The sequence below is a fragment of the Aegilops tauschii genome, chromosome 4 (genome assembly GCF_002575655.3).
Source record: "Aegilops tauschii subsp. strangulata cultivar AL8/78 chromosome 4, Aet v6.0, whole genome shotgun sequence".
NCBI classification, from domain to species: Eukaryota; Viridiplantae; Streptophyta; class Magnoliopsida; order Poales; family Poaceae; genus Aegilops; species Aegilops tauschii.
The window spans coordinates 514688512-514701025 of NC_053038.3; the positions used below are offsets into that span (position 1 = coordinate 514688512).

At 39.1% G+C, this 12514-nt stretch overlaps 2 protein-coding genes across 2 annotated transcripts; both read left to right on the plus strand.

Moving 5' to 3' along the window:
• The first annotated feature begins 210 nt into the window (after positions 1–210).
• On the plus strand, positions 211–2879 carry LOC109737606 (uncharacterized). Its single transcript, XM_045227274.2, has 2 exons — positions 211–1366; positions 1447–2879. The coding sequence occupies exons 1-2, from the start codon at positions 459–461 to the stop codon at positions 1544–1546; spliced, it is 1008 nt and encodes a 335-aa protein (XP_045083209.2). The 5' UTR covers positions 211–458; the 3' UTR covers positions 1547–2879.
• Positions 2880–2959: 80 nt separating this feature from the next.
• Positions 2960–6678, plus strand: LOC120961915 (uncharacterized). Its single transcript, XM_073497937.1, has 10 exons — positions 2960–3027; positions 3238–3318; positions 3405–3512; positions 3604–3857; positions 3946–4155; positions 4286–4369; positions 4451–4552; positions 4662–5108; positions 5188–5322; positions 6337–6678. Exons 3-10 carry the CDS (start codon positions 3413–3415, stop codon positions 6349–6351), a joined length of 1347 nt encoding a protein of 448 aa, XP_073354038.1. The 5' UTR covers positions 2960–3027; positions 3238–3318; positions 3405–3412; the 3' UTR covers positions 6352–6678.
• The last annotated feature ends 5836 nt before the right edge of the window (positions 6679–12514 follow it).

Consider the following 12514-nt stretch of genomic DNA (forward strand, 5'->3'; position numbering starts at 1 on the left):
GTGCCGACACATATGATGCCACAACGAAGAAGAACTTTCAGATGCATGCAGCCCTCATGTGGACAATTAATGATTTCCCAGCTTATGCAATGCTATTTGGTTGGAGCACAAAAGGAAAACTAGCATGCCCATATTGCCACATGCACACAGACCATTTATGGTTGAAATATGGGCGCAAGTATTGTTACATGGGTCATCGCCGTTTTCTATGTCGTGACCACAAGTGGCGTAGAAACAAGAGTTGCTTCAATAATGAGACAGAAAATAGAGATGCTCCAGTGCCACTCTCGGGCAATGACGTGGTACAACAACATGCAAGTTTTGAGCAGGAAACCTTTGGGAAAACTAGAAAGAGGAAGCGTGACGATGATAATAAGTGGCATAATTGGAGGAAGAAGAGTATATTTTTTGATCTCCCTTATTGGAAGAACTTGCTTATTAGGCATAATTTGGATGTAATGCACATTGAGAAGAACATCTGTGACAGCTTTTTAGGGACACTGCTTGATATGGATGGTAAATCAAAGGATACTCTGAAGGCCCGTCTTGATTTGCAGCACTTAAAGATAAGGAAGGATCTGCATCCAAATGTCAGTAATGGAAAGTATACTTTAAATCTAGCTTGCTATAATTTGACCAAGGATGAGAAGAAAATGCTATGCAAGTTTTTGCATGGTGTAAGGATGCCCGATGGTTATGCATCAAATCTAAAAAGATGTGTGGACCTCGAAGGTTGTAAGGTGTCTGGGCTCAAAACTCATGACTGCCATGTCCTCTTTCAGAAACTTCTTCCCATTTGGGTACGCAATATACTGCCCAAGAAATTTGTTGTCCCATTCCTCGAGCTAAGCCTATTCTTTGCTGCGATTTATTCCAAGGAATTAAATCCTGAAGAGCTAGCAAAGTTGAGTCGTACAATTCCAGAAACTCTCTGTCGACTTGAGATGATCCTTCCACCCCAGTTTTTTGATATCATGATGCACCTTCCTATTCACCTTGCTGAAGAAGCTCGATTAGGTGGACCTGTTGCTTACCGATGCATGTATCCTGTGGAAAGATATTTGCGCACACTTAAAGGATATGTGCGGAACAAAGCTCACCCAGAAGGTTCAATTGCCGAGGGTTACATAGCTGAAGAGTGTCTAACATTTTGTAGCCGCTTTTTTGGTAACATTGATACCAAGCTTAACCGGCCAGAGCGTCAGGAAGCTGCAGCTAGAGATGAAGGACCAGCTGGACTTAGTGTATTTGGCACAATTGATCACTCAAAGAAAGGTTTCACATTTGAAACACTTTCTAAGGCAGAGATGAAGCAAATTAGGCACTACATAATAACAAACTGCGAGGAATCCAACTCATGGACCGAGTAAGGATGTTTTTATTTTTTATTTTTTTCTTCATGGTACATATGCACTGTTCTGAACCTACTCAACACTTTTGTTATAGTGAGCATCTGGATGAGCTTACAAGGGCTGGTGCTCACGGTGTCCAGAAACGGCACAGAGACGAGTTTGTAGATTGGTTCGAGAGGCGTGTAAGAACATAATACATAGTAATTACTTATGCTCGTGTTAATAAAAATAGTTGTGGATTTTTCTAATAATTTGCACGTGTTAATACAGATCCAGGCACTTCACAAAGAAGGGAAAGTCAATGATCTTTTGTATGCCCTATCTAGAGGACCTGACCGTCGAGCTCGTGTTTATAACCGCACCTTCATTAATGGGTTTTTCTTTCGAAATGATAGTGTAGAAAGAGATTTGAATACCCAAAACAGCGGTGTTGTTGTTAGGGGTGATGCTCGATCTGGCAACCTTGATTGGTTTGGTGTGATCAAGAAAATTATTTGTGTAGATTTTCCCTCGGAAAAGGAGGTAGTGCTATTTCAATGTGACTGGTTTGACGTGCCCTCTGCCAATAAAAATCAAAGCACGGGCTACAAGAAGGATGATTATGGCTATATCGATGTAGATACTACCCGACTTCGATATAGGGATGATCCCTACATACTAGGCATTCAAGCAGAACAAGTGTTCTATGTGAGAGATGTCAAGAAGATAAATTGGGCTTCTATTGTTAGATTGAAGCCGCGAGACCTATATGCCATGCCATCAGTAGGAAATGATGACGATGGAACCGGAGCTGATGCTGACTTATTTGATATTGTAGTTGGAGATACAAATGTGCCAGACATAGACGGGGATGTCGAAAGTTGGTCTAGATCTGGCATGGAAGGTGCCAGTGGTGATGCTTCAGATATTCCGAAGATACCCGAAGTTGATCCCGGAGATGATGAGCTTCAATCTGATAGTGATAGCTGTGATGATGATGAGACATATATAAATGATGGCCATGTTCCTCATTTAGTACTCGACGAATCAGATGATGATGAGTTTTTTGTGTAGAACATTAGGATTAAGTTTTCTATAATATAGAGAGGAACAGATCTGTCCCTGTTGCTTGGTGTTATATTATGTTAATGTGATGAGAAATTTCAATATCATAACTCTGTTTTTACACATTGCACTGTTTAGACATGTTGCTATTTTTACTACCATTTGTTTCTTAATTGATTATCCCCTTCCTACCTTTTGTCATGCATTTGTTTAGGATATGCAATGGCATCAAGAGAAGATACCATCTTGGCACACCAGAATCGACAAACTACTCAGCAAGAATCTGGTAATCTGAACTATGTACATTTACTTTAGCAATTGCAAACAACTAATATTGTAAACCCCTGGCAATATGTACTTTTCCTTGAATGATGGCCTCTCAACCCTCAATTTCTTGATTATTGTCTCATGATCACCAATACAATGTCCATCCCCACTACATCTTGCATTTGGTTCCCAGGAGCAAACATAATAAATTTGTAAGAACTACAAAAACAAGTACGAGTTAAGAACTACATAATAAATTTGCCATCACACTTTGTGAAAATGCATGCAGGAATTGATAGATCAAGTTATCTGAATGGGGCTCCAACTTTATCCTCAGGGCGAGACAACACTCAAGCACGAAGGGGTATGTACTAGCTTGAAATATTCTCGTAATTCATAGTTCTACAATCATGTTTGAGTATGCCATTATTGTAACTTTGAGATATCTTTTCTAGCTCTTGTGACCAAAACCTTCTCATAGGAGCGTACTAACAATAATACAAATACCCAGCCACTACATTTGTAGCTAGCATGGGTACAGTATTGTTGAGAAGTATATATATTTTTGATACAGTGACAAGAGGCTCCGTATCATCGTCAAGGGACGATACCATCATTGCGTACAAGAATCAGCAGAGCAGACAACCAACATCAGGTACATGTTATACATAGCTCTTATCCACAGCCTAACATCAAATATATACTACTGGATCAATTAATTGTACAATGGCTTGAATCCAGCAAATGACATGACAAATACTGTACAACAAAGTAACGCTACGGAAAGCCCCACAGACCAGTCCAATTGGCCGTCGCACGCACGCCGACATCGTACAGAAGCGGATATAGGTACAATTTCCAGCATTACTGTTGACTTGGCTCCTTATGACTGCATGGCAATTTAAAAACAGAGTTGCTTTTCTGTGATTTTAATCGACAGAAAGTGGTGGTCAAAAGAAGAAGGGGCGAGGTGTCCTCAAAGGAATCAAGGTCGCCAAGAAGCGATTCGCCAATGGTTCCTCAAAGCTTCACATTGAATTTTCCAAAACATTGGGAGGTTCTATCGGAGAGAACTATCGTTTGTTTGTGGATGACGTGGTGGTTTACATGAAAAGGAAGGCACCACTCATTGGTGTGAACAAGTGGTCTGCCATTGATTCTTCTGTGAAGGATTCAATCGTTGCTGATGTCATGGTAAGTATAAGTTTGTACTTCAGCATTTTTCATAGCCTCTCCAATATCTATTTATAAATAACAGACTCCTGTCATCATTCCTTTTTAGGCTAAGTGGGATTTGGAGGACACATATTCTACGAAGGGAAAAATACTAACAATTGCTAGAGAGCGCTATAGAGGATGGCGGTCAACTTTGGATTCAACATACAAAGCATACAGTACTGATGCTCAAAGAAGGGCCAATAAACCCGAGGATGTAACTCCAGAGGAGTGGGATTATATGATCAATTATTTTGGCACCGATTTAAAATTCCAGGTTACTTCTGTGTACATTACTAGGTGTAGTAAGTAAATTGTATTAGTTACAACATGCCTCTTGGGTGTAGTAAGTAAATTGTATTAGTTACAACATGCCTCTCATTATATTGTGTGTGGCAGGAGCTTAGCCGAAAAATACGGAAAATCGCCAGAAGCAAAAGGCGAGGCATATAGCTGGTTCAAAATCGTACTCGCAGATTAGCTATGAGAAGGTACTCAAAAGAGTAGATGTAATGCACCTTTGTATGGTCAAATTTCAAGTTTCTCTATTTGACATATCTCTATACTTGTAGAGGGACGAGGAGACTGGGAAGGAACCAACTATTCTACAACTTTGGCAGATCACTCATACACGAAATGGATCGTGGTCTAATGAAGAATCACAGACTGTTTATGTGAGAAACATTTTCAAACAAAGAAATCTAGCTTGTTACATTACTTATGTTGTGCAATATTATATTAACATTCTTAACAACTTAAGTATGCTATCTTTATGTGGTGTAGGACAATGCACGCATCCAGATTAGGGAGAAAGAAGGAGAGATTGGTGGTCCAATTTCAAGTGAAGAGCAAAACAATATTTTCCAGAATAGCTACAGATCTACTATGGAAAGTACATCATTGAAGCCTCATGGCCGAGGATACATGGCTAAGCCGCCTAGCGGTTCTGAAAGACTACATTCTCAAATCCAGAGGCAAAATGCTGAGCTAACCCTCGAGGTTCATGACTTAAGGAGGCAAATTGTTGAACAACAGGCAGAGAGGCAAAGAGAACGAGAAGAAGAGCGAGTTGCCAGGGAAAAACAGCTTGAGGAGGAACGTGTAGCAAGGCAGAGAGAACGTGAGGAGGCTAAGCAAGCAATGATGCATGATATTATGAATGAGGTTAGGCAATCAATGAGGTCGGATGTTGAGCAGATATTGGGAACTCGACAGGAAGACGCACATCAGGTAATACAAATGCTTTCAATTTAGTACAGTTATGTTCTATGGAGAAAAGTAAATCTTGTGAGTTATCCATTCAATGCAGTTTTCCCAAGCAAGGGACGCTCCAAGAAACGGAACTGGAAATCGGTCAAGTTCTCTGTTTAAAAATTCGACCATGATTACTCAACACCAGCTTATGCAAGCAGCTAAACACCATCGTCGTCCTCCAAGTGAAAAGGTATTTGACAAAATTATGAGATCTAGTTTCCATTGAAGCATGTACATGTCGAACTATACCATCTGAAACTGAACACAACACAAAAGACAAGGCAAAAAAGAATCTGTACCTCGAAGGCAACCACCACACTAGTGCAGCCCCAGTAAACAACTTCTAAACTTATACTAGGCTGGAGAAAATAGATTTCAGCAACATGCTACATTTCTGGGTAAACTCATATCAAGTGATACATCACTGATAGGATAATTTTTAGACTTTTACTACATGATCAGTCATGAAGAGGAGAAGAAAATAGTTGATTCAGGAAAATGCAAGTAAAACAAAGAAAAACTTGTGCCTTGGTTTGCATGTGTTTCTACCACAAATGCTAATTATTAAGTGAAATACTAAGTTGAGAAACAATAATAAGCATGCCAATCTTTTCTTCTATACGTGCAATAGCCTATACGTGGAACAGCCAGCAGATTACATGCCAAGTATAAACTGGTGGAACTCATGTTATCCATGCATTGGTGTACGGATTACCCTTTCTGCTTTTCATTAGTATGTTTACATAGAAAAAAAGGCATGATTACTTTCTCAAGTAGCATGATCAACCCTTTAGTTCTCTGCCTACTTTGAGATATTAATGTTTATGTGCCACAAATAAAAAGAGGCAAATATCTTCTTTATTGAATGCCCTCAACGAGGAAACCTGATGTATTCATTGAAATTCGGTCATTCATGTTAGAATAGAAACTTTTGTATTCACTGCTCACTAATCATCTATTTATAGACCTTGTATCTGTGTAAACAACACCTATCTTTTCTTGCTAAATGACTGTACAGAAGTAGCCATAGTGATATGTCAGAAGTGCTAATGACTAAATATTACAGTACATTCTTGATATGGATTATAAATATGGAATCCAACCCATGTAGAATCATCAACCCTTATTTATAATCATTTTTATTGTGTATTGTCTTTACTGTCTTAACTAACTATAAGCTTCAAATTTTGTTTTTGCCTTGTAGGATGGTTTTCTCTAAATGAAGAAGAAAGATCCCAACAAGATTTATTACCAGTTTAGGAGGCACCTTGTAGGACGATTTTTCTACATGAAGTGAAGAAAAGTGATTCCTTGAAGAATGCTTGTTGACTAGATGAAGTCATATGTATCTTGTTTGTTTGAACATTTAGATTTCCTTTCAGACTTTGTAGAACATGTATCTGACTTGGATGTTTTATTCTTTAACTTGTTAATGAATGAATGAATGCTTTGGACATGTACTCATGATTTTCTTCTACCATTATCAACATGTGAGCATTGTTCTGTACTTGTAGATGGTGCTTGGATAATGCATTATTAGTGTAATATATACTACATGCAATAGGTTATCACCATGGAATTACACCCGTCACAAAAAAATTGCCACGAAACCTGCCTGTTGCGATAATGTATCACCACAAAATTTTCATGTTGCAATAAGTTTTTGCTACAAATCCTTGGTCGTTGCAACAAGTGTGTTGCCACAAAATAATGTCATTGCGAGAGGGTCTTGCCACGAAATCTCATTCGTTGCGCTAGGTTATTGCCACAAAGAGTATTTTGTGGCCATATGTGTGTGCCGCAACGGCAGGGCTCGTGGCAATATAATTCAAATGCCACGAGAAAAATCGTTGCGATACCATTCCATGTTGCCACGATACCAAAAAATGTTGCATCATCCTATTGCCACAGAGTTTATTGCGACGCTTGGCAACAATTACGACTTTGTTGCGATAGATACATATTGCAACAGTTTGTTACTTATTGCAACAGAAAAATTCATTGCAATAGACCGTTTTCCCTGTAGTGGGTGAAGTCTTTTTGATCTTGCTGTAAAAAACAGAAACTTTAGCGCTCCCGAGATTAGCTACAATTGTTTACTGGAGAGTGATATTTAGTTCATTATTTTTGCAGATGATTATTAGATAAATTCCTCACTTCCAGAAATTTATTTTAGAATTTTTGGAGTTCCAGAAGTTTGCATTAGTTATAGATTACTACAGACTGTTCTGTTTTTGACAGATTCTATTTTCCGTGTGTTGTTTGCTTATTTTGATGAATCTATGGCTAGTAATGAAGTTTATGAACCATAGAAAAGTTGGAATACAGTAGGTTTAACACCAATATAAATAAAGAATGAGTTCATTACAGTACCTTGAAGTGGTGTTTTGTTTTCTTTCGCTAACAGAGCTCACGAGATTTTCTGTTAAGTTTTGTGTTGTGAAGTTTTCATGTTTTGGGTAAAGATTTGATGGATTATGGAACAAGGAGTGGCAAGAGCCTAAGCTTGGGGATGCCCAAGGCACCCCAAGGTACAATCCAAGGACAACCAAAAGCCTAAGCTTGGGGTTGCCCCGGAAGGCATCCCCTCTTTTGTCTTCGTCCATCGGTAACTTTACTTGGAGCTATATTTTTATTCACCACATGATATGTGTTTTGCTTGGAGCGTCTTGTATGATTTGAGTCTTTGCTTTTTAGTTCACCACAATCATACTTGCTGTATACACCTTTTTGAGAGAGACACACATTATTCGGAATTTATTAGAATACTCTATGTGCTTCACTTATATCTTTTGAGTTAGACAATTTTGCTCTAGTGCTTCACTTATATCTTTTAGAGCACGGCGGTGGTTTTATTTTATAGAAATAATTGATCTCTCATGCTTCACTTATATTATTTTGAGATTCCTTTAGAACATCATGGTAATTTTCTTTGGTTATATATTTAGTCCTAATATGATAGGCATCCAAGATAAAAACTTCCAAGTGCATTGAATACTAAGAGAAGTTTGATACTTGATGATTGTTTTGAGATCTGGAGATAGTGATATTAAAGTTGTGCTAGTTGAGTAGTTGTGAATTTGAGAAATACTTGTGTTGAAGTTTGCAAATCCCATAGCATGCACGTATGGTAAACGTTGTGTAACAAATTTGAAGCAGGAGGTGTTCTTTGATTATCATCCTTATGAGTGGCGGTCGGGGACGAGCGATGGTCTTTTCCTACCAATCTATCCCCCTAGGAGCATGCGCGTAGTGCTTGGTTTTTGATGACTTGTAGATTTTTGCAATAAGTATGTGAGTTCTTTATGACTAATGTTGAGTCCATGGATTATACGCACTCTCAACCTTCCATCATTGCTAGCCTCTTCGGTACCGTGCATTGCCCTTTCTCACCTTGAGAGTTGGTGCAAACTTTGCTGGTGCATCCAAACCCCGTGATACGATACGCTCTATCACACATAAACCTCCTTATATCTTCCTCAAAACAGCCACCATACCTACCTATTATGGCATTTCCATAGCCATTCCGAGATATATTGCCATGCAACTTTCCACCGTTCCGTTTATTATGACACACTTTATCATTGTCATATTGCCTTGCATGATCATGTAGTTGACATCGTATTTGTGGCAAAGCCACCATGCATATTATTTATACATGTCACTCTTGATTCATTGTCCTTCCCGGTACACCGCCGGAGGCATTCATATAGAGTCATACTTTGTTCTAGTATCGAGTTGTAATTGTGGAGTTGTAAATAAATAGAAGTGTGATGATCATCATTAATAGAGCATTGTCCCAAATAAAAAAATAAAAAAGAGAAAGGCCAAAAAAAGGGAGGCCCAAAAAAATAAAAATAAAAAGGGACAATGCTACTATCCTTTTTCCACACTTGTGCTTCAAAGTAGCACCATGATCTTTATGACAGAGAGTCTCTTGTTTTGTGACTTTCATATACTAGTGGGAATTTCTCGTTATAGAACTTGGCTTGTATATTCCAACAATGGGCTTCCTCAAATGCCCTAGGTCTTCGTGAGCAAGCAAGTTGGATGCACACCCACTTAGTTTATTTTGTTGAGCTTTCATACATTTATAGCTCTAGTGCATCCGTTGCATGGCAATCCCTACTCCTTGCATTGACATCAATTGATGGGCATCTCCCTAGCCCGTTGATTAGCCGCGTCAATGCGAGACTTTATCCTTTTTTGTCTTCTCCACACAACCCCCATCATTATACTCTGTTCCACCCATAGTGCTATATCCATGGCTCATGCTCATGTATTGCGTGAAAGTTGAAAAAAGTTTGAGATTACTAAAGTATGAAACAATTGCTTGGCTTGTCATCGGGGTTGTGCAAGATGAGAGCATTCTTGTGTGACGAAAATGAAGCATGGCCAAACTATATGATTTTGTAGGGATGAGCTTTCTTTGGCTATGTTATTTTGAGAAGACATAATTGCTTGGTTAGTATGCTTGAAGTATTATTATTTTTATGTCAGTATTAAACTTTTATCTTGAATCTTTTGGATCTGAACATTCATGCCACAATAAAGAAAATTACATTGAAGAATATGCTAAGTAGCATTCCACATCAAAAATTCTGTTTTTATCATTTACCTACTTGAGGACGAGCAGGAATTAAGCTTGGGGATGCTTGATACGTCTCCAACGTATCTATAATTTTTGATTGCTCCGTGCTATTTTATATTCTGTTTTGGATGTTTAATGGGCTTTATTATACACTTTTATATTATTTTTGGAACTAATCTATTAACCCAAGGCCCAGTGCAAATTGTTGTTTTTCCCCCTATTTCAGTGTTTCGCAGAAAAAGAATATCAAAAGAAGTCCAAACGGAATGAAACCTTCGGGAGCGTGATTTTTGGAAAAAAACATGATCCAGAGGACTTGGACTGGACGTCAAGCAATCAACGGGGAGGCCATGAGGCAGGGGGGCGCGCCAGCCCCCTGGGCGCGCCCTCCACCCTCGTGGGCCCCTCGTGGCTCCACCGACCTACTTCTTCCTCCTATATACACCTACGTACCCCCAAACCATCGGGGGGCACCACGAAAACCTAATTCCACCGCCGCAACCTTCTGTACCCGTGAGATCCCATCTTGGGGCCTTTTCCGGCGCTCCGCCGGAGGGGGAATCGATCAAGGAGGGCTTCTACATCAACACCATAGCCTCTCCGATGATGTGTGAGTAGTTTACCACAGACCTTCGGGTCAATAGTTATTAGCTAGATGGCTTCTTCTCTCTCTTTGGATCTCAATACCAAGTTCTCCTCGATCTTCTTGGAGATCTATTTGATGTAACTCTTTTTGCGGTGTGTTTGTCGAGATCCGATGAATTGTGCGTTTATGATCAAGATTATCTATGAACAATATTTGAATCATCTCTAAATTCTTTTATGTATGATTGGTTATCTTTGCAAGTCTCTTCGAACTATCAGTTTGGTTTGGCCTACTAGATTGATCTTTCTTGCAATTGGAGAAATGCTTAGGTTTGGGTTCAATCATGCGGTGCTCGATCCCAGTGACAGTAGGGGAAACGACACGTATTGTATTGTTGCCATCGAGGATAAAAAGATGGGGTTTATATCATATTGCTTGAGTTTATCCCTCTACATCATGTCATCTTACCTAATGCGTTACTCTGTTCTTATGAACTTAATACTCTAGATGCATGCTGGATAGCGGTCGATGTGTGGAGTAATAGTAGTAGATGCAGGCAGGAGTCGGTCTACTTGTCACGGACGTGATGCATATATACATGATCATGCCTAGATATTCTCATAATTATGCACTTTTCTATGAATTGCTTGATAGTAATTTGTTCAGCCACCGTAATACTTATGCTATCTTGAGAGAAGCCACTAGTGAAACCTATGGCCCCCGGGTCTATTTTCCATCATATTAATCTCCCGTCAACAAGCTATTTCTGGCGCCGTTTATTTTGCTTTCTTTACTTTTAGTCTTTACCATAAAAATACCAAAAATATTATCTTATCATCTTTATCAGATCTCACTTTTGCAAGTGGCCGTGAAGGGATTGACCACCCCTTTATCGCGTTGGTTGCAAGGTTCTTATTTGTTTGTGTAGGTACGAGGGACTTGCGTGTGGCCTCCTACTGGATTGATACCTTGGTTCTCAATAACTAAGGGAAATACTTACCCTACTTTGCTGCATCACCCTTTCCTCTTCAAGGGAAAACCAATGCATGCTCAAGAGGTAGCATGACGATGTGTGTTGGAAGTGGTTCCAAGATTGATATGATCATCATCGCACACTCCCTATACTTTCGAGATTAGTGTTGAACCTAAATAAATGTTAATTGGTGTTTGTGTTGAGCATAAATATGATTTGATCATGTTTATTGCAATAAGGTTATTCATTTAAAGTCAAAGAATAATTGTTGTTCTGTTTACATGAATAAAACCTTCGATAGTCATACATCCAATGAAAATAGTTTGTTGGATCTCGATCGTAGTGATACACATATTCATAATATTGAAGCCAAAAGATGCAAAGTTAATAATGATAGTGTAACTTATTTGTGGCACTGCCGTTTGGGTCATATTGGTGTAAAGCGCATGAAGAAACTCCATTCTGATGGACTTTTGGAATCACTTGATTATGAATCACTTGATGCTTGCAAACCATGCCTCATGGGCAAGATGACTAAGACTCCATTCTCTGGAACAATGGAGTGAGCAACTGACTTACTAGAAATAATACATACTGCTGTATGCGATCCGATGAGTGTTGAGGCTCGCAGCGGGTATCGTTATTTTCTGACCTTCACAGATGATTTGAGCAGATATGGGTATATCTACTTGATGAAACATAAATCTGAAACATTTGAAAAGTTCAAAGAATTTCAGTGTAAAGTGGAAAATCATCGTAACAAGAAAATAAAGTTTCTACGATCTGATCGTGGAGGAGAATATTTGAGTTACAAGTTTGGCCTTCATTCAAAACAATGTGGAATAGTTTCACAACTCACGCCACCTGGAACACCACAGCGTAATGGTGTGTCCGAACATCGTAACCGCACTTTATTAGATATGGTGCAATCTATGATGTCTCTTATCGATTTACCACTATCGTTTTTGGGGTTATGCATTAGAGACAGATACATTCACGTTAAATAGGGCACCATCTAAATCCGTTGAGACGACACCATATGAACTGTGGTTTGGCAAGAAACCAAAGTTGTCATTTCTTAAAGTTTGGGGTTTGCGATGCTTATGTGAAAAAGTTTCATCCTGAGAAGCTCAAACCCAAATCGGAGAAATGTGTCTTCATAGGATACCCAAAGGAGATAGTTGGGTACACATTCTATCACAAATCCGAAGGCAAGACATTCGTTGCTAAGA

Excerpts from the sequence above, each read along its gene's own strand:
- LOC109737606 (XM_045227274.2), top strand. The coding sequence starts at position 459 with ATGCACATTGAGAAGAACATCTGTGACAGCTTTTTAGGGACACTGCTT. Across the intron at positions 1,367-1,446 it reads GAATCCAACTCATGGACCGA|TGAGCATCTGGATGAGCTTA; the intron begins GTAAGGATGTTT and ends CTTTTGTTATAG.
- LOC120961915 (XM_073497937.1), top strand. The coding sequence starts at position 3,413 with ATGACAAATACTGTACAACAAAGTAACGCTACGGAAAGCCCCACAGAC. Across the intron at positions 3,513-3,603 it reads TCGTACAGAAGCGGATATAG|AAAGTGGTGGTCAAAAGAAG; the intron begins GTACAATTTCCA and ends TTTAATCGACAG. Across the intron at positions 4,156-4,285 it reads GCACCGATTTAAAATTCCAG|CCGAAAAATACGGAAAATCG; the intron begins GTTACTTCTGTG and ends GCAGGAGCTTAG.